The sequence below is a fragment of the Odontesthes bonariensis genome, chromosome 5, assembly GCF_027942865.1.
Source record: "Odontesthes bonariensis isolate fOdoBon6 chromosome 5, fOdoBon6.hap1, whole genome shotgun sequence".
Classification (NCBI taxonomy): Eukaryota; Metazoa; Chordata; class Actinopteri; order Atheriniformes; family Atherinopsidae; genus Odontesthes; species Odontesthes bonariensis.
The window spans coordinates 8,801,185-8,828,709 of record NC_134510.1 but is presented as its reverse complement, the minus strand read 5'-3'; the positions used below and the strand labels follow the sequence as shown (position 1 = coordinate 8,828,709).

Here is a 27,525-nt window from a genome sequence, read left to right as displayed (position 1 = left end):
ATCAAGCTGCCGACCGTCCGACTAGTAGACGGCTTCTCTACCACCTAAGTCACAATTAGTTGTCTTCCTTGCTACATTATTGTTTATTCACTTTCATTTCCCACGCTAACCCCTGAATGTTTTTATGTCATGGTCATTTTCATTTTCAGTCTAACAGCTTTGTCCTCAGGAAGTTTCAGTTCTCTTAGTCTCTGTGTGCGGTATAATGGAGGGTAGAGTAACTGCTAAATGCTGTCTCCGGTCACATTTATGTTTTAAACATTAAACATGGCATGAACACTATTCAGAAATAGATCCCAAACTTTAATCCTGCCTGTCCACTCAGAATAGTTGGAATTCATCTGTTTCCTCTCAGATTCAGGCGCTACATATCCTATTACTGGTGGTGCGTGTGTTTGTGTTTTATGTGTTAGTTCAAACGTGTGTGTGTGCGCGCATACTCCAGGTATTACTTGCGTGTGCCTGTGTGTGTGTTTTTGTGAGAGAAAGAGTGCACATGTATTTGACAGAGTGTGTGATCAGTGAAGGGGACGTATTTCTCAGGCCACAAAAAGCATGGTGTTTTTCTAATAATATTTAAACTTTTCCTGTATTGTTTGAGTTCTTTTAATCAATTAATTGCCTTTGTTCTGGTGTAATTGCAGACAGCTGATAGGATGGTTTTTTAAATGTTCTCGTCTCTTTCCTACAAGGAAGTATGTAGTTTGAAGTAATTTCATGTCTTTGAACAGTCACTGCCTTAACCTGAGTTTGACATGGATGTGAAAGCAAAGACGTATTTTTAGATTGCTGACAAACTACTCCCCCGATCTCTTTGATCAGAGAAATTGACATTGTGATTTATTGTCTTTACACGTATAATGCATAGTTTTACCACTGACCATTTGTTCCCTTCTGTTTTTGCACAGCTGTCAAACTTTCACTGCAGGTCAATGAATTGAATTTAATTGTATTTGCTATTTTTGTTCATTCAACCAATAGCAGAATTAAATTCTGTTTTTAAACTTTATTATTTTCATTACATTTCTGCTAGGTTGACAGGTATGCCATCGTTCACATTCACTGATCGAAGTGTTTCAGTATCAAGTACCCCTGTTTGAAGTATTGACATTATGATGCACTGAAATGTAATGGCCTGAAATGATCAGAAATTGTTGGATTGTTTACCATGGGATGGTAATGACAGCCACAGGTATTTATAGTACTGGCTGCGCTAGTTTAGATTTTTCCTAGTGTTTATTTATGCTGCTTCTTTGTCTCCTGTCAATTATATTATTTCAGTTTTTGATTTAATCATAGGGCAGTTCCAACGATTTTATGGGATAACCAATCATTATGCTTACCTGTATGATTCGTAGGGATTTAGTTACAGTTTCTCGTTGCACTCATGTTGTAAGACAGAACAATTCTTTAGCCAGGTAATTAAACATTCTTATTCATCATTATACCGAGAGATTGACAGTTTGCGGGGAACGGCCCCTGCATGTGATTAAACGCTCAGAATTGCAAGAGGGGAAGGGAGTGAGGGTGAGAGTCTGCTCCATCAGAATAATAAGCCACAGCTGCTACTTGCTCTGCACCTGCTTCCTGTGTTGAAGCTGAATGAGCTGGGTTCTGTGCATTATACTTTCCCCCGAGTTTTTAAACCAAGCTCAGAAACATTGCAGCTCTATACCACCGTGACCCCAGCTAACTAGTTTTAGCTAGTCATTCAGTCTGCCTGTATCTTCCTGTAGTCGTGTTCTGATTTTTATCTGGGTAAGCTGCCTTAATATCAGAGGGGAGTGTCTGTCATGTGGCTTGATCAATGTTTTTGGCTCGAGTCTAAGCTTAAAACTGATAAGGACCTAAAAGTCCCATGACTGGAATTTAGCTTTCAATCTAGGAAAATGTTATTTTTTTTGTGGGACACAAACACCATGAGATGCGTGTTTTCCAATTTTTTTGTGCTGGATTTTATATTTTATTAGTCTTTCTCCCTTGTTATGACTGTACAATAATTTTATGATTTAGTTTTGATGTAATTTAATGCATTTAAAATGTATAATTTGCTTTGTAGGTCCATCAGTATGGCAGAGCCATAACTATAACTCCATGACCACTTATTTTTCTGGGTCTATTTATTCAGCTTATTTCTTGTGTTCTGGTTCCTGGAAATGAGAGTATGGTTAGCTCCACCAATATTGAAGTGAGGACCACAAGCAGGATTCTTCAGGCATGTCTTTTATCCACACCTTCTCAGTATGGAAGCCAGTGAACCACTTCCACTGGCAGGCAGGGTCCTCACTTCGATGCTTCTGGAGCAAAGCATCCTCTAAGTTTCAAGAGCATAACTAAAGACACATTTAGTTTTTAAAAGTTGTGACACTAAGTAGTAAACTGAATATTTCTTTCTGTTATTTATTTATTTTTTTTAAAGCTGACAGAGACGCATTCAGAGAACAGCTACTACAGTCCTCAGAAAGTCAAGTCGAGAGAGGTCCTGTGTCTAGAGCAAGAGGGAATCACTATTGAGGTAAGACTGTAAAGCTGGTTGTTAAAAGATGCAAACATTTAATTGATTTAATCTTTCACCAGTTTTACATTAATTTTTTTAAGGTTTTATTAGAAACATTTCTTTTAAGACCCAGCAATGCATTTTTGTCCTCTGCATGGGACAAGAGTTTCACAGCTTTATTTAAAAAAATAAAAAAAAATAAAAAAAAGGTCTACAAGAATAAAACTTGTTATGCTGTGGAGAGGACATCCTGGGCTTTCCAGTGATACTTGATTCGTTGTTCAATATGATAGATTTGTCTTTCCAAAATGGCTGCCACACCGACCAGCATGTTTTATGGGCACACAAGTAGTAAGTTAGTAAATGAACCCCAACAAATCCCACATCACTGGAAAGCCCAGGATGTCCTTTTCAAGATAAAATAAATAAATGTTAACGGGGTCATACTCTTTTGCCAGGCAATATAGTTTGGTGGTTCCCCATACTTGCTCAAATTTGAATTTAAAGACTAGAAGCCAATCAGATGGTCAAATGAGACATATTTATCACTTTCGATATAGCACAAATCTGAACTACTACAGACCATGGATGTATTATAAATGGATACGGTGCCGCACCACCTCTCAGCCGGCACGCCGAATTTTTTTTTCCTTCCCAGTGGCCACTTGTGGTATTGCAACAAAAAATCCTCTGTGGCCCTAAAAGCATTTTTCCCATAGACCGCAATAGTAAAAGAGATGCCGGTAAAACTGACCGCCCCGTATTCTATATTTTTAAGTCATGGACTTTTTATCCGTCAAAAAGGTTTGTAACAGCCAGAAAAGCCCCAGAAAAGTCTCTTTTCCCAGCGTGACGTCACAGCTGTGTACGTGCACTGTGATGTGTACGTACGTGCACGTCCTCATCGCCCCGGGGCATGATGGGAGGCCCCAAAGCATCATGGGGGGTGACTCTACTGCGCATGCTCTATGGGCCGCATAACGCGGAAGTAAACCCGGAAGTCAGAAACTTTTTCGGCATATGCGCCAGGCGGGCGACTCCATTGAAATCAACGGCGGCCATTTTGCAGTCCATTATCCAGTTAATATAATACAGCCATGCTGCAGACACATGATCAGATATACACACAGCAGCAGTAGTGGGCTAACTTGACAAATAATCAGCTGTTCAAAGGAATATAACAGATCAGGTTATTAAATGCATAATAGTGCTGTTCAAACTTTCATCCTCCATGATTTTAGTTATGTAATTAGTTGCAGCTTGAGTTTTCTTTGCTCAGTATTTGGGCCAAATGATCGAGACAAGAAGGATGATGGTTTTCTCAGGCAAAGTAAGCATCACATTTTTTACGAGCTGATGACAGGTATGCTGTTATTATTATTATAATAATAATAATAATGTAATGATGTTATTATAATGCTAAATGATCCACAGGCCTAATTATGTAGAAAAGTGATATATTCACCTGCCTCCATCCATTGTCCCGATGTCTTACACAACTACTGCAGACTTAGTATGCTTATATATCTTACTTGATGTACTCTTCAGTCTCTTGCATATGGCATATATCACACATACACATTCCTGCCACCATATATTACTTGATACCTTTTAAAACTTTTTTTCAGGTTCCTCACTGTGTTTCTGTAAAGTTGACTAAAACATTGGTGATTTTTAAAAAAAATTTTTTGCAGGTGCTCATGATGGGGGAGCCCTTCTTTGATTGTCAGATTGGCTTTGTTGGCTGTCGGGCACTCTGTCTGAAAGGAATCATGGGAGTTAGGGATTTTGAAGAAAATATGAATCGACGTGAAGAGGTAAAGATTGCTTAAAGACCTAAAAAAAAAAACTATTAAAAAAAAAAAAAAATGTAACCCTCAGGATGTATTTAAATTATTCTCATGTAGCCCCTGTTGATTCAAGAGAATTACAAGCTCTTAATTCATTCTGATTTGTTCATTACTGGAATGTTCTATTTCCTACATTCATTAATTTGTTAGCATGGCTTTGACATCATGCTCATGTACAACACGCTACAACACCCTTTTTTTCAAAGTTTACTTTTAGATATTCCATTCGGCCAAATTTATTTTTATTTTTTTTAAAACATGCTTTTAATATGTTTAAAAAGGTTTTTTAGAATAGATTTTTTGTATGGAATTATATTTTTACGCCACCTGAACTAATCTTAAAGAAATGTTTCTTTCGATCTGAACATCTTCCAGTTTGTTCCTCCTCACTTTTCTTTTTCTCTTATCTGTCTCTGCAGGATGCTGTGTTCTTCAGCTGTGGAGAAAACCTGAACAGTAAAGGAATGACTTACCTTACCAACTCACTCTTTGACTACCGTAGTCCAGAGAATAACGGAGTCAGGGCTGAGTTCATCCTGGATGCCACTAGTCACAAGGTCACAATTAAATCAGATTGATTATGAACCTCATAATACGTCTGTGTTATGAATAATGTCCCCGCACTTGCAGAAAAATATATATGTTCCTTGGATGGAAGGCTATAATGCAGAGGAAGATCATGCATTTCAGGTTGAGGTCTTCAGAACACTGTCACACTGCAGCCATGTAACTGCATCAGTAAAACATTATTTAACTCACAGTCAATCTTTTTCCCAAGATTTATCACACTTCCAGAACTGATAGTAATGTAGCATAATTGTTGGCAGCTATGACAGAACACCAGCTCAACAAGAATTTTACACATGGTTTTGTAGTCCTACACATGAACACCGACTATGTAATCAGCAGCATACTTTAGATTAGAGTCAGAAAAATAAAATGAAACTGGAAAAAATTCAACCACTTTTTCAGCACCTGCATTTCATGCCTTTACTAAGTGATGAATTTGTAATGCTAAAAATGGTAAAGAACAAATAGAACGATGTGCATTATTCTGTTAAATGTGACTTGAATTGAGCACTCACATTTCATTGCTAATACAATATGCGTATACGGGTAAACTATGATATATAATATATAACACTATAATCTGACATAATTCTCTCAATCTTTTTTTTTTCTTATTTCGTACGAAAAGGCAGCGTTGAAAGCTCTTATAATTTTTAGTGTTACTGTAAAGACACACTTCAGTTTTGTTTAACGCAGCGTATTTTCTCCTCCCAGTAAACCAAAGATTTTTTTCACCAGCCACCCAACTGCTGGCTAAAGTGTTCCTGCTATCTGGGTAGTAGGGTTGGCCATTGTTCCTGATAACTCTCAGCTCCCTTCCTCAGCCCTCACTGCACAAATGTTTACTCTACACAGAACATTCATGACCCCTCAATAAAGCAATTGTTTGGACATCCATCCATCCATCAATCCAACCAGCCTTCTATCCGTCTCTATATCCATACTTGAAAGTCCAAGTCTCAAAGGTTTGAGTGTTAATTCATTAGTGATTTTGAAACCAGGCTGGCTTTGATCCCAAAGCATGCCAGAGCCATTAGAGGAACAGAGATCCCCTAATAAATATTACTCATTAACCCGTCTCCCTGATAAGGCTCTTCTGAAATCTGTTTCGACGCATTCTGGGTAAATTTGAGGTGGCGTGTGAAGTGCGTTAGGGACTTCATTCTTTCCAGAGGTGTCCAGAAAAAATATTACTTTCTAAAACCAGCGGCGTGCCTGCTTTAATTCAATTTTTGCATGTTTATGATGGCTACCTCTTGTGCACATCCTCAGAAATGTAGGTTTCGTGTGTGAAAGATGCAATGTGGAGATGGCACGTCTGACAGGTTATCCAATGATGCCCTTGATTTAGGGGACTCGGATACCTTTTATGTCGCATCAGTAACTTTTTCTGCCATGATCCTGACGTTGACCAAACATTAACTTCATATTCATCTTAATTGATGTGCCCTTAGTAGAGTCCTTCAGTAAGAGGTGTGATACACAGCAAGTATGTAAACAATTACACTGACAATGGAGACAGTTGCTTATATGGTTAAAAAGCAAATATATTATTAGCTTAGTAGCTGTTGACCTTCAGACTAATGATGAGTTTTAATAGTCAATTCCTACTATTGTAGATCGACAACTAGATAAAAGCCCACAGCTTTCCCACAGTTTTTCATTTATTGATAAGCACAGTTGGTTTGCACAGCACTTTAGCAGTAAGTTAGTCAGTTTAAACCTAGAATGTTCTCCTGGGCCCACAGGTCAAGATACGTGTGTTTGTTTGTCTTTCATCCCGATAATAAACTGGCTGCTTCTTAATTAGTAATGATGGTAAATGGTGTAATTACAATCAGAGCAATTTTTTCCTGATCAAATATGTCTTTGTGCTTTAGATTGTTGTTAGTTGTATTGTCAACACTTTAAATTCCACTTTACTTTGTATGCTTGAATATCTCCTATAATTTTTATTCTTGGTAAACGCTTAGTAAACCAGTAATGTTAATGGCCTTTTGGCCATATATATATTTACATTTATATCAAACTAAGTACTTCAGCCACTCGATAATGTTTTATCTGTGATTTGATCCTCTCTGCCAAATCTGCCTTGACCCCAGTCATTGCCACTCTTTAAGGCTATCAGTCTGTTTGCTCCCCTACCACCATGTTTACCTGACTCTACTTTTGTTTGACAGGAGACCTACACAGAGATAGCGGGCATGCAGCGCTTTGGGGCTTTCCACATGGATTATCTCTACACAATGGAAAACAGCAGCACCAAAGGTATTGTCTAACTCATTCCTCCTCGGAGCTTGTTTGGTCACCTAGCCACCTCTTCTCTCGTTTTCTTTGTATCCATCATATTCTCTCTTCCTCTCTTTGCCTTGTTCTCTCATTCCTCCTGTCTCTCTATCTCATTCATTCTCTGTTTTCTTCTCTCTGTCAAGCAAGCACACTCGAGACTTGAAGAAAGAGCTTGTCCTTTTTCATTCACAACCACCTGGTCCTTGACCCTCTCTGTCCTCACTCTCACCCCAAACTTACCTGCGGGGCAACTGTCAGAAGTGTTTAGTCTGCACTGACACATATTTGAGTTTCTCTCTCCCCATTGCTTGTTGAAACACTGTTTCTACTCCCTTTCTTTACCTGTAAGCTCTTGAGAAAGTGAATAGGCCCCTCTTGCCTAATTAGACGTCACTCTTCATGGTGGAAGCTTTAAGATGTGTCGAGTTCCTCATTCCTCAGCTGCAGCACTCAAGAATGTTTATTCAAATCCGAGAAATCTGAAGTTGCGATTAAGAGATAAATGATTTGAAATGCTATTTTTGGCGTCTCTTTCCTTTGGTGTGTGGGATTGGGCTCTTTATTTAAAATCTGGTGGAAAGCTTCCCCCAGTGAGATAATGACACGTGACTAAAAATCCCAAGTAATGGATAAAAAAAGAATTTAAAAAAAGATCCTCATAAACTTACAGTCCATAACCTTCAACAGTGGCAGAAGTAGAGTAACTTTACTACCGATGTTTAAAATTTCATACAAATTTGGTGTGAAGTGATTTTGTTTCATTTAGTGGAAACAGCCAGTTTAAGTTGGGCTCTCATTACTACAATGATAAATTAATTAAAATTCAATGGCATTTTGTACTTTTTGTCCTTTTAATTACCTGAACATATGATTGTATTTATTAGGATCCTTATCCTACTTTTTTTTTTTTTTACTTGTCTCTGTGTTTTTCTCTTTAATTTGACTATTTCTACGTCTGCCTACTGCTGTCAGCTATAGATGAGTATCTAGATTAAAGAAAAACATTGATACTGTCATCTGGACCTATCAAAGACATTTCTGACAGCAGGATAAGTGTCAATTTCCTTCCCTGTGGGACAGCTGGGGTTGCCCTAACAACAGGAATGCTTCTCCTGTTCTGGGACACAGACCAGACCCAGTGTCGACGAAACAAGTCAGCCTGCATTGCCACGGGACTAACATAATCTCTAGTTCAACCAAAATTCTACGCCAGCCCAGGTCACTCTTACCGTTGACTTCACATTAGAGTAATGCTTTAGATTTAATAATTTTTTTTTTTAACCTTAGGAAATGGAGACACATTTAAATCGTCTAAATCCTAGCTAATTGCAGCGCCCTCATCATTCCACTGACCATTCTAACTGCAGCCATATGGTTGATATTAGGTATAATCCACTGCAGCCACATCTCACTGGGGGGAAGGGGAAGTGGCATTACCTGTTTCCCTTTGTAAGTTTCCAAAATTCAATGAGTTACACCTCCGTACCCCAGCCCTTCCAGTAGAAAAGTTCAATTCATACTGTCGACTCTGAGCTCTAAGAATGTTCGGTGCAGTGGTGGAATGTTATGGGAATAAAGCAAGTTGTGACCCTTTGTCCTTTTCCTCCCTCACTGCCATTCATCCAGCCCCCTTCTTTTATTTTTAATTTCTGCTTTTTTTATTGCCGGGAAGCTGAGTCTTTTAAGTGGACCTCTGGAACACGAGCCTGAGATGAATGAAGGGACAGCTGTGTGAGAGAACTGGACATTTGGAATATTCATCACTCCAGTTGTTCATGGCTATGTGGGCTGCTGCATTACCCCACAGCTATCTTTGTAGTGTCTTTGTATGGGGGGGGGAATTTAGTACCCTAAATATAAATGTAACAAGCAAGTTTGTATATGCAATGGAATGTGTGATTATACTGCATTATTTTTTTTAAACTATTTTAACATTTACCTATTGTGTTCTTTTTGACTGACAAAAGAATCCCTAATTATGTAAAAGCACAAACCACACACATTCTAAGTAGGTTATCCTCATGTTTCTTTTTGTAGGATCTCAGGACTTCTCTGTGCTGAGTTTGGAGGAAGTAGTGCCTGTGGTTCAAGAGACATCCATCAAGAGGCTGGTGGTGGGACCTCTAGACATCAGGCTGCACAGCAGTGCGGTCCACCGCATCCTCAAGATGATTACCTGTGCCATGGACCACGAATATGAACCCTATTGCAAACCACAGCAAGGTTGGAGATCTCATACTAGTATATGTTCTAATCATACACTCTTTTCAGTACTCTCTAAGGCTACGTTCACACTGCAGGTCTCAATGCCTAATTCCGATTTTTTTTTTTGCTGAGATCCCAGTTTTTTGCATGGTTGTTCACATTATAATTTAAATGTAACCGCCACCAGACTCCAGTGTGAACATTCTAGGGCCCTGCTGTGACTCACATGCGCAGAAGAAGAGGAGACGTCACACGCAGCACGCTGCCTTTATGGAAGTAAATATGGATGCTACTCATGTCAGCGTGTGTGCATCAGTTCTGAAGTTGTTGTGCAGGATTTTAATAAGGTCACTTTCTTTCCACTGACTACCGCCATCAAAGGTGTCTGCCATGCTTGTTTTGTCCATTGTTTACATTTGATCTTGCTGTGTTGCTTTGAAAAACATCCGATATGTATCTGATTTAGGACCTTATATGAAAGTGGCTTGGGTCTGATTTGAAAAAATCAGATTTGTGCTGTTCAGGCTGTGACAAAAAAAAAATCAGATATAAGTCACAAATGGGGGAAAAAAAGTCAGATTTGGGCAACTTTTGCCTGCAGTGCGAACATAGCCTTCTTGTCTCTTCTTTTTTTTTTTTTACTTTATTCTCTTGTATTCTTGTCCATTCTATTATATATATATATATATATATATATATATATAAAAAAAGAAGTGCAACAGTTTGTTTGCACTTTATAGTGTGCTTAGTGTATGATTATTTCCACGCACAATAATCCTTCAACACACTGCTGTAAATGAAATTAGTGACCTTTTACACCGCATTAGAGGGGTTAAGCTAATCACCCTTTATTATGTTAAGGTTGTTGGTTTTTCTCTCCTGTTTCAATATGTATCTGTGCTTTCCTCCATTTTCAGCAGAAGGGTTGATACGATTAGTCCTTTGAGGGGGTACTTGCTGCTTTGGAGTTGCAACATTTTAGGGTTCATGATTCTGGAATCAATGTCATATAGTTTATTTGATAATAAATTTTTAATTCCAAAAAACTAGCTGTAAATCTAGCTATAAAACAAATTTGCTGGATTTCGTGTGTTTTTATCACCGTTCATAGCTAGATGTTCCAACTTGCAAAATGACACAAGAGCAGAAACAATACCAGCTTTTTCTAAATTAAAACAGGAAAAGCAGGGCTTGTTAAGACAGAAATATGTGTTTCAGTGCATCTGTGTCGCAATGTTCGCTTGTTCTTTTTAAAGTTTTCATATTGTCATCATTTTCGCTTCGTTTCAAAGATTATTTTCGTGTTCATCACGTTTTCCTCTGTTCATATGAACTGCTTGTTTGTGAATGTGCATATTGACACGAGCCTGGCACTCGATTATGTTTAGACACGGCTGTGCTAGTTAAATCTTTTTCAGGTTGCAGCAGTAGGCCGAAGACCAAAACTGCTTTGAGATCAGGTTTTGAGCCCACCTTGGAGCTGGGAATCAGCCCAACATAATTTTTTTCAGAAGTGGAAGAAACTAATGTCCTGGGACCAGGGCCAGGGCTATAACAAAGGGCTCAGGTTTTGGTCCCCCTCGGGCACTAGATACAGTTTTGTGGTTCAGTGCTCTGGTTACTCCTTACTTTGGTTAGTGCTGACCATGCTAGCTTTTTTCAATGTTGATGCAGTTCTCTTTACTTTGTTGCCTTTTTTGAATGTTTCTGATTATTGGTTTAATGAGTGGGCTTATGAAATAGTTTGTGGGGAAAAAAGAAAAAGCTACTGGGGCAAAAGTCCCTGCAATGGAAAGTGTTTGCCAGCTTCAGTACTTTAATGATGTAGATCTATTTTATTGGGTTTATCAGCAGGTTGTTTTTGTTGGAATAACTACTTCACTGGTTTCACGCTGCAAGAATAGAGAGGTGGAGCCCACTCTGTGACATTGGTTTGCTTTGTAAAGCTGTCTTTAGCCACCAACTCCAAATGTCTTTGACCGTACCCACTGCTTTACATGAATGATAATAAAACACAATTGGTTCTTGTTTTTTTAACCTCGGCCTGTCTTTTATCTCTGCAAAATCTTTTTGTCTCATTATATCTGTAGAAAGTCTCGAGGAGTGCAATGGTCCAGCCACTCCAGAGGAGATATCCCACTTAGAGGAATTCATCCCAACCAGACTCACTTCTTTCACTCTGCTCCAAGTCTCCGTCAGTGTGTCCATGGCAGAGTTCAACCTCCTTCACACACTGTTGCCTGTCATCTTGGGACGGAAGGTAGCACAGTTTGATCGTTTTTTCGTTTAATTTAGCCTTTTCAGGTATCGGTGCAGAAAAACTAAGCGCTCCACAAGTCACAAAATGTCTTGATCCAATTCTCAGCATTGACTATATTAACGTCTTCAGATAAAAGGTCAAGTTGCCAAACTGTAGCCGCATTCAGCTGACACTGAGATGGATCTCAGTTAACATGGCTTACATGTTATAAAGAGACCTGTAACTAAACTTCCCAGTAAAACATTGTTACTAAGTACTTAAAGGGGTAGTTCGCCTCTTTTGACATGAAGCTGTATGACATCCCATATTAGCAATATCATTTATGAACATTGACTTACCCCCGGCTGCGTCCTGTGAGCCGAGTTCCAGCTGAGTTTTGGCGCTAATGAAGGTAGTCCGGCTAGTTGGCTGGGGCTAAACAAATAAAGCGTCTTGCTTCTCAAAACAATATGCGTTCAAAAGAGTAATACATTTGCATCACAAAATCGTTGTGCAGGAAAAAGTCAGACCTCACATCGCTTGGCGCTATTTTTGCCTCCCTTGATATCAATGCGTCCAGCCATCCAGCGATAGCCGCACCTGTTACAGTGTTTGCTGCTCGGAAGCAGGGGACTGCTCGGTCTGCACAGTTTACATCGGACGCATTAAGTCAATGTTCATAAATGATATTGCTAATATGGGATGTCATAAAGCTTCATGTCAAAAGAGGCGAACTATCCCTTTAACGTACTTTCCAGAGTAAAATTCTGTGAAGTTAAATTTTGATTGTTCGCAAAGAAGTTCTAAAGTTATTTTCACTGTCAAGTGATCATCAAGCTTTGTCAGAGATAGGAAGGCAACGCATAGCAAATACACAATTACCAAACCGAATAACCTTAGTCTCAGGTAAACAAATGTCAAAGAAGGTGTTGTGGAGAAAAATGATTAGGACGCGCCGTGGTCAGCCTCTTATGGGGAATTTATTGAACAGACCGTCACAGACCGAGACAAGTACGTTTCAGAATGCCCGGAAATTCCCTGACTCATTCAATGCATACGTGGCCCAAACCCAATCTCTCCTCGGCGCCACGCTTTCGCCATTATCTAAACAAAGCTCATCCTAACCTCAAAAGGCACAATGTGTAATTAGGACAAGTGTCATGGCTCTGCTCTCCCACATAATACCCCCTGAAATCACTTATCAGTGATTTAATAAAGAAATAATCTAAAAAAAGAAAATCATCACACATGATTAACACTAAATTATTCTAATAATTTTAAATTCTAAATAAAATGGAACATATTGAATAATGCCTTGTAAGTGTTCTTCGATAACGAGATGGAATCTCGCAACCTCTTCTCAGGAGGTTGCCAAATGCTTGGGGTTCAGTTCATATTAGGATGAGCATTTATTGATGAAAGCATCTTTCAGAATGTGTTTTACAAAGCCAAACTGTTTTGTGTCATAGAAGTGTTCGCTGTAAAGGCTGAATGAACATCCTCCTATATTGGAGAATCCATCATTTTTGCCAGGGGTTGCCAGAGGAGGATTGATATGACACCTTGTCACAGGGTTACAACAAGAGCGAAATGAATAATATGCATCTTTTCTTTAAATTCCTTTCCACCCTTTTCATTTTTTTTTACCCTTCAGTCAGCACCAGGACAAGTTTCTGCGCCAGTGTTTCAGCCGCTGCACCCGCTTCCATGTCTGCAGTTCCGTGTAGAAAGGGTGAACATTGAACACTCTGTCCCAATGTATGCTCCAGAGCTGGTCACCGCTGTCAGCAGTCTTAGCCAGCCTTCTGACAACCTGCTGCATCACTGCTATGCACATCTCTACCTCAAGGTAAGCATAACATTATTCTATTCAGCAGTACCGAATCACAGTAGGAAAGGCTACATTTCCCTTTTACAAAGTCCAACTGGAATTAAAAAACAAAACAAAAAAAAAACAAAACAAAGATGGAACTCATGGCAGATGACACACTGTTGACTTAAATTAACTGTGCTGCATAACAAAAAGTTTTTAGTGTTAGTGGTGAATGGTATGAGTCATGGGAAATCATGTTTAACTGTCCTCCCCACAATTTATGAAATTTAACCAATTAGCAATATCCATTTGTATAATTTGTTTCAAGATTGTAGAGTGAAAAACACATTGTAGACTAGACGTATAAACACTCATTGCTCATTTGAATTAAACTCAATGACCAAGTTTCTTTCAAATTCGTCTTTCTTTCTGTTGTATGACCCAATTTATACAGTATGGTTTCTCAGACACCAGAGGACGGCAAGTTAACTGCATTGCCACATTCTAAAATGACCCCAGTGACCCTTTTAATGACCTTCATGACCTCTTTTCACCTGATCATTAAATCCTGAGAAGCCCTGAATTTCTTGATGCTCACACAGGCTCATCTCTGGTTTTCTTCATGGTTTTCATCTGCCCTGCTGACAGGATGCGACTGGGTTGTACGGCAGCAACGTTACTTTGTTACTGCAGGGGTTGCATTTTTGCTTGTAGTTTGAACCCCAAAAAGTAGAATTCATTGATCATAAAAGTTAGTGTGCCATTCATATCTGCATTCTGTGTCTGATCTTAATAAACAGCTATTAAGTTGATTATTAGAAAGTCACAGAAGAACCTGTGTAACATACAAACAACAAAAGAAATAATGATTATTTTCAGAAATCTGTTCAAACTCTTCACACTATCTGTCGTTAAAGCATTTCCTTATTATGGATGTATTGAAACTATGCACTATAGTCGATTAGGAACTTTAATTATCTGTGAACTATCCTTAATGCTGCTCCACAAACATCATGTGTTGCTGACAAAACATTTAGAGATTGGCATTTATTTTAGTTTAAGATTGCTATTGCCCTTTGTCTACAAACCTATTCTGTAAATTGTTTATCTAAGTGATAAACAATTGTTCAAAGCTGTTTATCCAAGTGATAAACAGTTTATCAAGCTGATAAATTATCAATCTGAGGTTTACTCTAGATCTGAAAAAAAGTAGATTTATCTTGCTTTTTTCAATTGACCAATAAATGAGCAAAGTGAAAAGTAAGTTGGTGTTAAATGTGTGACTACATGTAGCAAAAAATCTGTGTGAACAGCTTTTTAAGAAATTCATATTACAGGTCAGCACTAATTTGTTTGGTCCAGTCTTGCCTTGTATGGTCTGTGGGTTTCTTAAGGACAGGATGTTTACTGGACATCATGCTGGTAGTCCTTATCACAGGGTCAGTGCAGGGTTAACAGTCAACTAGTCAGTGACCTATCAGCATCTTTATCTGCCACGGTTCTAATTCTACCTCTGTTTTTTGGTATTGGGATCATGGCAGGGTGGAGGTCACTCTGGCCACAATTCACCCAGTTCAGGAAGTGATTTGAAAAGGGTATAAACTAAAGCTTATCTTAATCTTTATTTTATTGACGTCAGCTGTCAGTGCTTCGGCATCTGTCCTGAAGGTAGTGATTTGCTATTCTCTCACTTTTTCCATAATTGTGGGCAAGAGGTCAAAGCGAGCGTGTTTTCTCAACAAACGGGACACAAAAGTAAAGGGAAAAAATTTCACATGAAAAAGGACTTTTCTAACCTTTTTTAGATACAATATTCAAACTTTGGCTAATGAGTTGAAAACACCCGCAGGGAGAACAGAAGCCAGTTTGCCACAGGAAGCTCCAGTAAATCAGTATTTAAAGTGTGTTTGGATTTCAAAGTGTTGATGAACTCTATATTTGCATTTATATCGTTGAGTTGTTTTTTCATATATTTTTTTTTTTTACCATTTGTGAATTCTTTGTTTCTTTCCTTTCCTTTCCTTTCCTTTCCTTTCCTTTCCTTTCCTTTCCTTTCCTTTCCTTTCCTTTCCTTTCCTTTCCTTTCCTCTCTTCGCAGGTGTTTGGGTTCCAGGCAGGCTTGACATGCCAGGACAGCTCGGGGGGCTTTCTGCCCCTCATCTCCATCATCCCATCCTTTAGCACTGCTCTGTATGGAAAGCTGATTCAGATGCCTGCATTCTGGTGAGTTTGTAGCACTTGTTGGGGAGAGTTTATTTTTAAGGTTTTTTTATATTTTAATGTATTGTGCGGCCTCTTGCCTACCGTATGTCAAAAGGTATTTAAGATGAGATAATTGATTGATCTGCATAAATGAGGTAAAGACTGGAAGCGGCTGTTTGTCAGAGTGGAGGAAAGATACAACGGACTAGAAGAAGAAGGTGTGTGTGTAGTATTTAAAAGCAAAATTCCTGGGAACATTTTTAAAATAAGCCAAGCCCTATGAGGTTTAAACAGAATTCTGTCATTCCTTGCACCATTGCTTTCTACACGGTAATGTGTATGTTTTTATTAAATTTACATGAGGTTGTGTTATTTAACAGGGATCGTATACCTTCTGTCTTTCGTTTTCCTGTAACACACTGAAATAACCTCCAAGCATGATTGGTTGATTTGAAAAAAATTAATCTTTCAGTAAAACAAGAAAAAAAGAGAGAAAATAATAAATTCCATCATTCACTCCCATTGCCATCTTCTCACACACACACACACACACACACATATACACACACACACACACACACATATACACACACACACACACACACACACACACATATACACACACACACACACACACACACACACACACACACACAGACACACACTCACCTATTGCCCTCTCTCTCACACCTTGCAGTCAAAGTGCCTGTTATGGCAGGAAACCTGTGCTAGAGCACTGCCTTGGGAATCTATTTCCTCCCATTAGTTTAGATTTAAACATGTCAAAAAGCTGCAGATGGTTTTGACTTCTTCTCCAAGAAAATAATGTATCTACTGTATAGCTCTTTGCTTGCCAAAAAGGGAACCACAAGGTTTTTACTCAGAATAGTGTTTGAGAATGCCCTCACACAGAACTTGATGCCCTGTGCTCTCTGCAACTAATAAGAGTGTGTGTATTTTTTTTTTATCTCCACCCCCAATCTGACTCACTTCCCAGCCTTGCTGCCCTTCCTGCCTCAAATAATGAATTCAGATGTCAAAAGGATGTTTTTATTTCTTTTTTTATTTCTTTTTGACAAATACAAGATGTTTCTCATCTTCGTTCAGCATTCTAGATCAAGACCAAGCATATACTCACCTAGGGTATGTTTAAATGTTTCTGTTCGATTGATGAGCGGTGTCCACTGGAGCTGACCAATCAACTCAGACTGGGTTTTTCTGGCTTTCATACCTCTTGTTTTTACACAAATCTTGAAATCACATGTAAGAAAATAACTCTTGGTTAGACATTTCATAGGAACTGGATAGAAGTTCTCTGTTTAGCTGTGTTCAAAACAACAGCATCGTCTTATATATGTCTGGTGACAGTTTGCTCCAGGATGCCTTGTCCGGTTGTGATCTGAATATATAGTAGGTTCTAAAACATTGTACTCACACCTCCAAGTTTCCTCTGAACTTTATTTTTCTGCTTTATCTTACTTTTCTCATCTCCATTTTCAAACTTAGCTTGATGTTTCCGACAGTTGAACTTTTATTATAGTTGCCTGTTTGTTTTACTGTCAATCTCTTTCATGTAGATAATAATGGGCTTGGGTTAGTTATGCTGTGTTAAGTGTTCTGTCATTTCCTAGTTGAAATGACTCATATTTGACCCCTTCTGTCTAAATGGAAGGCAGCTCACCAGACAATCGACCTCCTGTTTGTGTGTCACTACAGTCAAAATCTAATAAACACAACCTGACAGTTTGCTCCTGGAAGAACGATGATGAGCAGGTCTGACAGAGTTCAAAAACCGTTCGTAAAATAGAAGAAAATATGAAGGAGCTGTTTGACAGCTGGCAGTCATAATAAATTAACAATAATATACCATTTTTTCTTTCTACTGTGCTGTTTCCTATCGCTGCATGGATCTGGATATTTAAACAAAAACAAAAAACACGGAAATTAACAAATGGCAACACAGATTAAAGTTGACGTGGCACGATCATTTCTGGTCATTTAATTCTTAATGTCGGGTACCTCTACAGTAACTCTGCATCCATTATAATAATTCTCATCCTCTCAAATAATTTGTAATTATTTCAGAATGAGGGAGAACTTCCTTCTGGGAGAACCCCTCTTCCTGAGAATGGGAGGATTTGGTGAGAGTGTTTTCTGATTGGTCAAATTCTTGTAGACTTGCCAATGTGGCAGGGTGCCAGGATGTTGGTGACTTGTCAAACTGCTTTACTCAGTTTTTCACGACTCAGGAAGGTACAACTCCTAAACAAAGAAGAGACTTCAACAATCATGCGACGTCTTCGACAATGACAAAGCATAACATCCAGCAATATGTGTTTGTGGCTGAATCTGATCCAGAAGATGAAAATAAGCAGTACAACGAACTTCCACAACAAAGGTTACAACACGATGTCGTTGTTTGGTAAACATGCTCATTACTTCCAACTGTGCAACACTGCAACATGCTCTCTTTTTGAGAACAGCCATGACGAAGTGGGACGAAAATGTGAAACATAGCCAAAAAAATCCCCTATTTTTGGAACTGGCCAGGAGAAACAAACTGCATCCACTGATTCATGATTGCTGGGTCTTTCGTTAAGCTGAAAAGGCTAAGGCTAAACCCCTTGCAACATGCAAAAATGCATTCTCTTGGAGACCTCTCTAAAACAAAAACAAAGTGTCTCACTCTTGAGAAGTTCCTGTCAATCCCTTCTGCTTTTCAAATGGTTGCCTTTGACCATGTACGGAAATCTGCGGAATATGGCCAGGTTGCTGGAAAAAAGCCCTTTAAGTGAGAAATTGAGATGAAGGAAAAAATAGTTTATTTTTCATTGAAACAAAAATGGGTCTATATTCCTGTGGACAAAGCAAATAGTCATGTGGAAATGGGAACGATGACATTCCTACAGAAGTTAGGGGTTCATCTATTAAAACAAAGCAAACTTGTATAGATAAATCTAAAGAGCAACAACAACGAAAAAAAAAAAATAGCTTCTTACTTACATGAGTCCCTCTTGTCCCTCTAGGGCATCTTTGAATTCCTCATAGATGACCTGGAAGGGAAAGGTCTGTTCAGCATACATATGCAGCAGGGCCTCATACATCTATCACTTTGTGTTTGTCTTTCAGGTCATTACTATTACTGAGTCTTTTGTAAATACCAATGGTAACAAATTAACACCAAATCATGGTTTGCTTAAACATTTTTTTTTTTAAAAAAACCTCTACACTGTCCATCTGTTTGCAGTTTTTTTTTTCCAATTCAGTTTTATTGGATTTGACACAGGCATTTATTAGTATTAGTAGTTAAAGGCCAAGACCACAGAGACCTCAGAAAACATATTAGTGACAATCACTTAAAAAGGTATTTGATAATTATAACACATCAACAGTGATTGTATTTACATTATATGCTAAATATTAGGTCAGTTTCACTGTGGCTTCCTAATGTACTGCAAATACATGTTCGTGTTGATTTTGATCATACTTCAGAAACAGAAGGGGAACTTGTGGCCATGTTTCATGTTTAGGTAAATAATGAATTCTTTACACTAATCTTTGATCCACACCTTTAAGTTGTGATGCTTGGTTGAAGATATTTGCGAGGCATCTATAGTTTGTGCTACAGCTTGTTTGCAGCAGCATATCTGACATGTTGTCTGACATCACCGCTATCACTTGGATGTGAACAACAACTTGAGGGGTTTGCGTAGGTTGCTAAACAAGACAGTAAATGGGCAAGTGATATGAGTTGGATTAGTCTGGGGTGTGTGACTTACAGACGATACACAACTTTATGTGTCTCTGTCACCGGACGACTGCAGCCCAGCAGACGTACTGTGTCAGTGTCTGGAGGAAGTAAACACCTGGATGAGAGAGAATTTTCTACAATTAAATGAAGACAAAACTGAGATCATTCTGTTTGGTAGCAAAGAGAAGAGGGTCAGCGTTGGTAAATATCTTGAGACTCGGAACCTTACAATCACTGACCAGGTTCGTAACCTCGGAGTGTTGATAGACTCAGATCTGACTTTCAGCAGCCACATCAAAGCTGTCACCAAGGCAGCTTTTTACCACCTCAGAAACATCAACAGAATTAAAGGTTTCCTCTCCCAAAAAGACCAGGAGAAACTCATCCATGCATTCATCTCCAGTAGACTCGATTACTGTAATGCTCTTTTAACTGGACTTCCCAAAAGGAGCATTAAACATCTGCAGCTCATCCAGAACGCTGCTGCTAGAGTTTTAACCCGGACTAAGAGATCTGAACACATCACACCAGTTTTAATATCTTTACACTGGCTTCCAGTCAGTCACAGAATAGATTTTAAAAGCCTGCTGATGGTTTACAAATCCCAGAACGGTTTAGGCCCAAAATACATCTGTGATATGTTCAGAGAATATAAACCCAGCAGAGCTCTTAGATCCAAGGACTCAGGTCAGCTGGTTCAGTCCAGAGTCCAGACTAAACATGGAGAAGCAGCATTTAGCTGTTATGCTGCTAACAAGTGGAACAAACTGCCAGTGGAGATTAAACTTTCAGCAAATGTAGACATTTTTAAATCCAGGTTAAAGACATTTCTGTTCTCATGTGTCTATGCATGAAATATCTTTTAACTTATCTAGACTGTTGCCTGTTTTTAAATTCATTTAAATGATTTTATTTGTTTCTTTTTAAATTCTTTTATGTATTTTTAATGCTTCTTGCACTCCCTGCTGCAATGCTTTTATTTTATGTAAAGCACTTTGAACTGTTTGTACATGAAATGTGCTATATAAATAAATTTGATTTGATTTGATTTGATTACCTTAAATGTTGTACTGCGACTCTTGTGTCTATGTCGTGTGAGAATTACCTTTAAAGGCTTGATACTACACAACGAAATGAAAGGTCCTTTGGTTGCCCCATTGTTAGTGAAGTTGATCCTCTAGCCACACTACATTACCATGGCTAATAAATAACTGGAAGTGAGTGCTTTCCTGTTGGTAAACGTTTAGCTTGGGTCCACTTGATCACTGTAATTTGACCTTTGGTTGGGCTGCTGAGGTGAATACTTAAAGGCTGTTTACATCTGTTAACACGCGTCCTGGGTGATCCGATCACAAGTGGACAGCCTGAGCTACAGGTGTAAACACAACTTGGGATGCAGCGAGGACACATTGACGTCGGATCATTCTCCGCATTTTCAGGGGAATCTGGAACAGTGGCCTCAGTCATGTAGCAGTGTGAATGCAAATGTGTCATTGGCCTCATTTAAAGACTCACCTGCTCACCTGTCACGCCTCACCTGTCATGTCTAAATTCCTTTACAACCCCCCCCCCCAATGCTTTGCCTTAACTGTGTTCATTTCTGCTACAACTGTGAAGAAAACAGCTGTGAGTACAGTGCCAAACCTTTGGAGTAAGAGGCAATGCATTGCTGTGCTTTACAAGGTGTGCAGGATCCTCAGATCTATTCTAGGCAGCAAAGTTACTTTTAACTGAGAGCAGAATGGGTTACTTTTTGCAGAGTCTTTATGACCGTCTTTCTTTTGGTCTGTATGACTTGAGTATACTTGCTTTCTAACCTCTTGCTCAAATAGATGACTTTGTTGTTGGCGTAATTGTTCACATTTATCTTTTGTCTACTATGCCCGTTACCTGAGAATTCCACTAAGGTGCACACCACACACCACAAATGCTCACTTGAGAATCATGGGGCCATCTACGGACAAGCAAATATTTAACATTTTCAGAATTTTAATGATGGAATGCTAGGTGTCTTCTGTGGCTCTGAGAGACCATTTATGCATTGTAGGAGTCATTCCTCTACCTGTGTAAGAAGCCTATTGGATGTGAATTAGTAGCTGAGCACACACCTCAGACATCAGTGAAACACAACACTTTTAGAAATCAATTTGAAAGCTGCTTTCCTGTGTCAATAGTGGGGATTTCCCAAATGGTGGATGATGACACAATTTCCTAAGCCACAGCTGCCTATATGACATGCATAACAAATAACATGGCGTTTAGTGTAAATCCATATGAAATTCAGCAAAGCTCCTCCAATTTACTTTGTTGCAGCCACAATGAGAGGTATTAGGTTGTACAAATCCAACATGTTAAGCAATGTCTGGGCCCCCAACTAGACGGACTATGCAGTGAGTCTCAGTTGGTCTGACTTTTAAACCTGTTATTCTAGATAAAATTGGTGCCTGCTCCCCCATTCTTCACTTTCCCGAGGAGGAAAAAAGGAGCAGGAGGGAGGGAGGGGATGTTAGAAGTGCCACCTGCATTGATCTCCTCAAAATTGAACCTCGCTCTCACTCAGACACATGAGCACATATGCACACATACTTGTGCTAACACCATATAATATTCCCTATGCAGGGCCACCTGACGGCAGCAACATATGGAGACAGGCCGTGGCCCACCAACTAACCAACAAACCAGCAGCAGCTTGGTGTGGTTCGTCGCATTGCAGGCCATAATTCAGGTCTGCGCCAGCTTTTATGTGGCATTTTTAGCAGCCCCTATTAGTTGCGCAGCTATTTCTGAGTGGATAATTTCTTAAAGCATGTGGCATTACAGGTGCATGTTATATAGCCTCTTGCTTTCAGAATGCAGAACAGAAAAGAATGTTGGTTTTCCCTTGATATGTCATTATTGGCCTAGTCTATTACACTGTCAGAGGTTAGTCCAGTTTTTAGCGCTACCTGTAAGATTTTTTTTTTTTTTTTTTTTTAATGTGAAGTTGGGAAGTCCATTACTATGTCTGGACCAGTAGTCTAGACTCTAGATTAGCTCATGTTGTGATTTATGAAGGCTGCTTTAGGCATCTAAGGCACGAGGCTTCTGGTGTGATTGTAATGCCTCATTACTCCTGTTCATAGTTAGTCATAGCAACCTGCTCCTGGTCTGTGTCTCCAAGAGCAGCCAAGAACAAGATGACAAATGCTTTCTGTGTTCTTGAAAAGAGATCCAAGATAAATTTAGCAAATGCACATAAGCAACATTCACTGATGAGAACATTGACTCTGGCTGTCACATTTGTCCATATGCCAGTTTTTTCAAGCAATATCATTAACAAGTTGAAGTGGAATAATCACTTTGGCTGAAGTAAAGTGATTATGTGAGTAGTTGTTGGATGAAAAAGAGACATTTTTGGCCTTTTGTTTACACTAGCGAAAAGTAATAGTGTTTTTATTAAAAAAAAAAAACAACAACTCTACACTCAACTTCCGTGTCACCCATTGTACACCTCAACCAAACATTTATAAATTTGAATTCATATAACTTAGATATCACTGTGAAGGTCTCATTTAAGACCTTACTCATCAAGTTCTTTGTGTAGACAGGGAAAAAGATATAGAGGGTTGCTCTGTATGGTGAAGGATAATTGAATGACCTCAAATCAGCATGTGGTTGCTGTGGTCATGCTCAGCATTGAGGTTTGGTTCGGAAGGCGTGAGAGCAACTTACAATTCATTTAGTTGAACACGGCAATACATGCTCTCTAAGGGTCGTCCATGCCCTTGAAGAAACAAGAGAATTATGTTGTTAGAAAGGGAAAAAAGTATACCCACGATGAAGCTGAAGGGATGTGAGCAAAAACTGCAACAAGTAGGCTTTATGCATTAACAGGTGTGTATTAAAAAAACAAAATGGCATATGATGTAATCTTGTTCCATTTTTCACTCAGAACCATTTGAGTGTAAAGGATTGGAAGCTGCAAGGTAAAACATAGTTTTTCGTGTGGCACAGTCTATAAAATATTTTGGCCAACTCTGCAGTAAGGAGTTTTTCTCCACTGCATCTGGTGACAGACAGTTTTATTTGGTTTTATGGCTGTCAGAGATCAATGGCTGTATTGAGGAGCGTTGTTTTAAGGAAATGGCTTGAGCAAATACAAGGCTCATACACTCAGTGATTGACATCCCTGTTCTAATGGAACCTTCTATGCCTTTCTTTGAGTATTCAATCTGGCCAATGCTAGAAAAACCGTAATCATGCTCCTGCAGAGTTTGTGTACTTGCCCTTGTGATTGTGTCATGTGGTAGCTTAAATCAACATTGGTTTTAATTCAGCCCAGAGGTGTACGTTATATGCTGTAATGCTTTCAAAAGACAGTATTCATTCAATCCAAGAATATCTATTGAATTTTAACTTGACCATAAAATTTCTTTGGATGTTTAGATGAGAGCCAAGATAGTCGATTCAGGAGCAGCTGGAGATGTTTTCAGTTGACTGAAAGACTCCATTAATTCCTGAATTAGTCATCTAAGGAACTGAGGCTTGAGGGAGGGAAAACAGTGGGAAATAGGGAAGGATGGATGGATTATCAGCTCTGAGTGGATTATCATCCCCTGTGGTGTGCATTCCACTGTCCTTACTTCCCCACCCAGCCTGAGTACTGCTTCATTGCTTCCTAGAAAAAAGCCTGTGAAGAAGAATTCCGTGAAATACGGGAAACATTGGCTTTTATTTTTTTTTATTTTTTTACCACTACACCATGTTCTCTGGGCTCTTGTTTTCAATGAGCGAGTCAAAGATATTATGACAAAACTATCAAAGATGACCAGCTTGGATTGAGAGTGTGTGAGCCAGTGTTTCTGTTAACTGCTGCAGTTGGCGTGTTAACCTGACGCACAAAAGTCTGAAAGCAAAATCTATACAGAAAAAATGCAATATTATGTTTACAACCTGTGGATAGAGCCCTGCTATTTTTGTGTCTTCAAAAGCAGCTTTCCTTTCCTCCACAGCTGGATACGCTGAACAGAGGCAGAGAGCTGCATGCACACACATACGTTGGCTTCCTGATGCGTTTTCCTTAACGCCTGGTAAACCACATCATTGCCATTTTCTCGCCTTGCGGTCTGCAGCTGTCTGCGGCACTTGATTAAAACATCTCTTTTAGTAATCCCTGTGTAATGAAACCGTCTCCTGAGAGTGGATCTCAGTGTGTTTGTGTATGTGTGTACTCGAGTGTGTCTGTGTGAGGTAGTGAGCATACATGTGTGTTTTGGGTCAGGGGTGCTCCAGATGGGAGGAAGGGGAGGTCTGTGTCTGTGTGAGAGTTAAAAAACGAGAGAGGAGTGTTTCTATGAAGAGTTTCGGCTGTTCTGGACCAGTGATTGAGAAATGCACACATGGAACACCTTTGACCCCAGGGAACCACAAAACTTGGAGCTGTGGCTGCAAATAAAGTCCATGCCTCCCCGTAACTCATTCCCAGTTCCATCTCAGAGAGTGTTTACTTTTGATAGAGAATTTGTGTCATTCCAGATTTTAGTTGAGAGAGAAAATCCCTTAATTGCGCTAGTAGAATGACAGAGTGTTAGAAATCAAGACAACTAAATTCTGACTAACAGAAAAAAGTACATGGGGTGCAAGGAGAAGTACAGTGTGGCTGATGTCAAATTGAGCCCATGTGTGAAGACCACGTGTAATTGTTTGGGGAAGTCACAGTGATAGATGGTACTTGCTAAGGTTTGCTACTTTGTACTCTTCTACTGGCCGATATGTGTTGCTTTCCCCCCTTTTGTGTAATCATGGCACACATGTCCAAATACTTGTTGTATTGTGATCATCACAAAAACAACTATTAATGCAGAGTAGTAAGTAACCATGTCTGATATTTTTGCTGCAAAGAAATCCACACAATGTCTGAACACTATTTTGTATATCACGTTTTGCCTGCTGTACTCTCTGCTCTGGTACCACTCTAAAATGGGATGCTACACCGTGGGTAACATGGCCCTGTACTTTTCACTCAGTTATATTTTTCACGAGATAGTAAAATGTCTCGCTTTCAACATTGAACACATTTTCTATAATGTCCTTGTAAATTATATTTAGGATATTTTCAAATCATTGTATTACACTTTAGCCTGCATCTGTTTGGGATGGGGATTGTACATTTCCCACAAAGGCATGACATTGAGTAGAACATGTATAGCCGATTTAAAAAATAAATAAATTAAAAAAAAAAAAATTAAAAATTTAAAAAAAAGTGATAAGAAATTGCAGTGGATGAGTTATGGGAACTTTTTAGAACAAATTTTCTGCAGTTTATTATTTCCTGGTATCTTTTCTGTGGTATATTCCCCCTGATTAAATGTATTTAATGTATTTAATCATTTAATTTATGTGTTGTTTAACTATTTATTTTATTGTTTGAATATTAACAGTTTAACCTATTTGTGGGAAATGGTTGGAAAAAAAAAACTTATTTTCTCCTTTAACTTGGCCACTTGGAAGACTTTGGATGATGCATAAAACTTCATTTGGAGGCTATGTAAGACTCTTAACAGTGGCCGACAATAGCAGTACAGGGGTGTATTTGTATTAGTTAATTAAGATAAGGTGTGACTGACAGTTAATGAGTTGAAGAAACTTTAGATAAGTTATCACTGGTCTCATGACAGTTGCTATCTGTTGCATCTATCTGTCAAATGTGTCAGCTCTTAATTGATTTTTATTGGGTTTGCTGTGGACTCAGTAAATAGACTCAGGTAAGTTAAATTTAAGAGAAAGTTTCCCATTTCCCATCTTGACGTTTGCTCCACATATGCTGCCATCATTCAAGTGCTCAGAGCTGTCTATGTTGTTGCATTTTGGAAACAAATGATTTTTATTAATGTACAGGATGTGATTACCAACACAAATGTACATTCCTGCGAGCAGGTTCCCAGCTTGTGTTCTGGGACACTACAAAAGCCATCAGGACAACGTTTGGCTCTTCTCATCATATTCACAGAGACAATAATCCAATTGGTCTTTCCAGATTACACAACCATCATGTTTTGCTTTTAGAGGTACAAAGGAACAACATACCAGTTACATTCTGTAAACTGTTCCTTCTTAAGTTTGCACTGGAGCTTTTCCCAATGTTTTTTTTTTTTCCTCTTTTGTTCGACTCAGTTTGGAGAGCATGCCTCCTTTCACTGTTACAGTATACATGCTTGATATAGTCGACATACAAACACATTCTTTTTAGACAATTGCAATTTTATAATTGATCCAGTTACAGCTTGTTAGAGCACCAGGCTCCTTGTCAGCTGTAACCTCATTACCACTGCTGATCGTGCTTGGCTCTCAAACTATATATTAGTTTGTACGTGTATGTATAGGTGTGTTTGAGCTCATGCATATGTGTTTGCCTGCAAGAATTTGTGTTAATTTCCATACATAGATTTTGTGTTGGCTAAGGTCTATGGATTTATGTGCTTGTGTGTGGCCTCTCTAAAGCAGGAATCATATCCTGTTGGCTGGAACTCCAGCTGTATGTATTATGGGTTTGATGGAAATGATCAGGTTACTCAAATACAGTTCTAAGGAAGGACTTGGCCTAAGTATTAACTCATCACGCCTGTAATGGCATCATGTATCATTAGATCAACCTGAGATGGCTCAGCTCTCTTTGGAGTTAATCTAAGAATTATATGTTTTTTTTTTATACTTTGTCTTTCAATTGTGTGTATATATATATATATATATATATATACCTGATTTTTTTTAATTTAATTTAATTAAATTTTTTTTTAAATTATGAGTCTTGAATGGTTTGTGGGCCCAGCTCTGTGGGGCATTATGAGAAGTGCGCTGTTATGACGTTTGCTCCCAAGGCTACAAGCCAAATTTGTAATATGGATTCTGCTCTCTGAGTAAAATGCATTTTGTTAGTTGTGTCATGCAGGCTTGTATCAGGTTCTGAAATATGTTTTAAAACATAATTTGTTACTGCTGGGGATGCTGCAGATTCTAATGTATTTTGACCTCTTGGATGCTTTTGTTTCCCTCGAAGCCTGTGGTAACAGTGAAAAGCTTCCTGCCAAAAAGCTGTTTACCATGTTGCAGTAAGAAACACTGACCGTGCCA

At 38.9% G+C, this 27,525-nt stretch overlaps 1 protein-coding gene across 8 annotated transcripts in view; it reads left to right on the top strand.

Annotated features, from left to right (window-relative positions):
- vps13b (vacuolar protein sorting 13 homolog B) overlaps window positions 1-27,525 on the top strand; it is a 310,547-nt gene that overhangs the window by 44,945 nt on the left and 238,077 nt on the right. For all 8 annotated transcript variants that reach the window (XM_075464765.1, XM_075464763.1, XM_075464764.1 and 5 more), the window contains exons 9-16: window positions 2,420-2,515; window positions 4,192-4,314; window positions 4,767-4,904; window positions 7,098-7,185; window positions 9,244-9,429; window positions 11,502-11,671; window positions 13,305-13,499; window positions 15,562-15,686. In XM_075464765.1, the coding sequence (XP_075320880.1) occupies window positions 2,420-2,515; window positions 4,192-4,314; window positions 4,767-4,904; window positions 7,098-7,185; window positions 9,244-9,429; window positions 11,502-11,671; window positions 13,305-13,499; window positions 15,562-15,686 (1,121 nt within the window). The remainder of the gene's footprint in view (window positions 1-2,419; window positions 2,516-4,191; window positions 4,315-4,766; window positions 4,905-7,097; window positions 7,186-9,243; window positions 9,430-11,501; window positions 11,672-13,304; window positions 13,500-15,561; window positions 15,687-27,525) is intronic.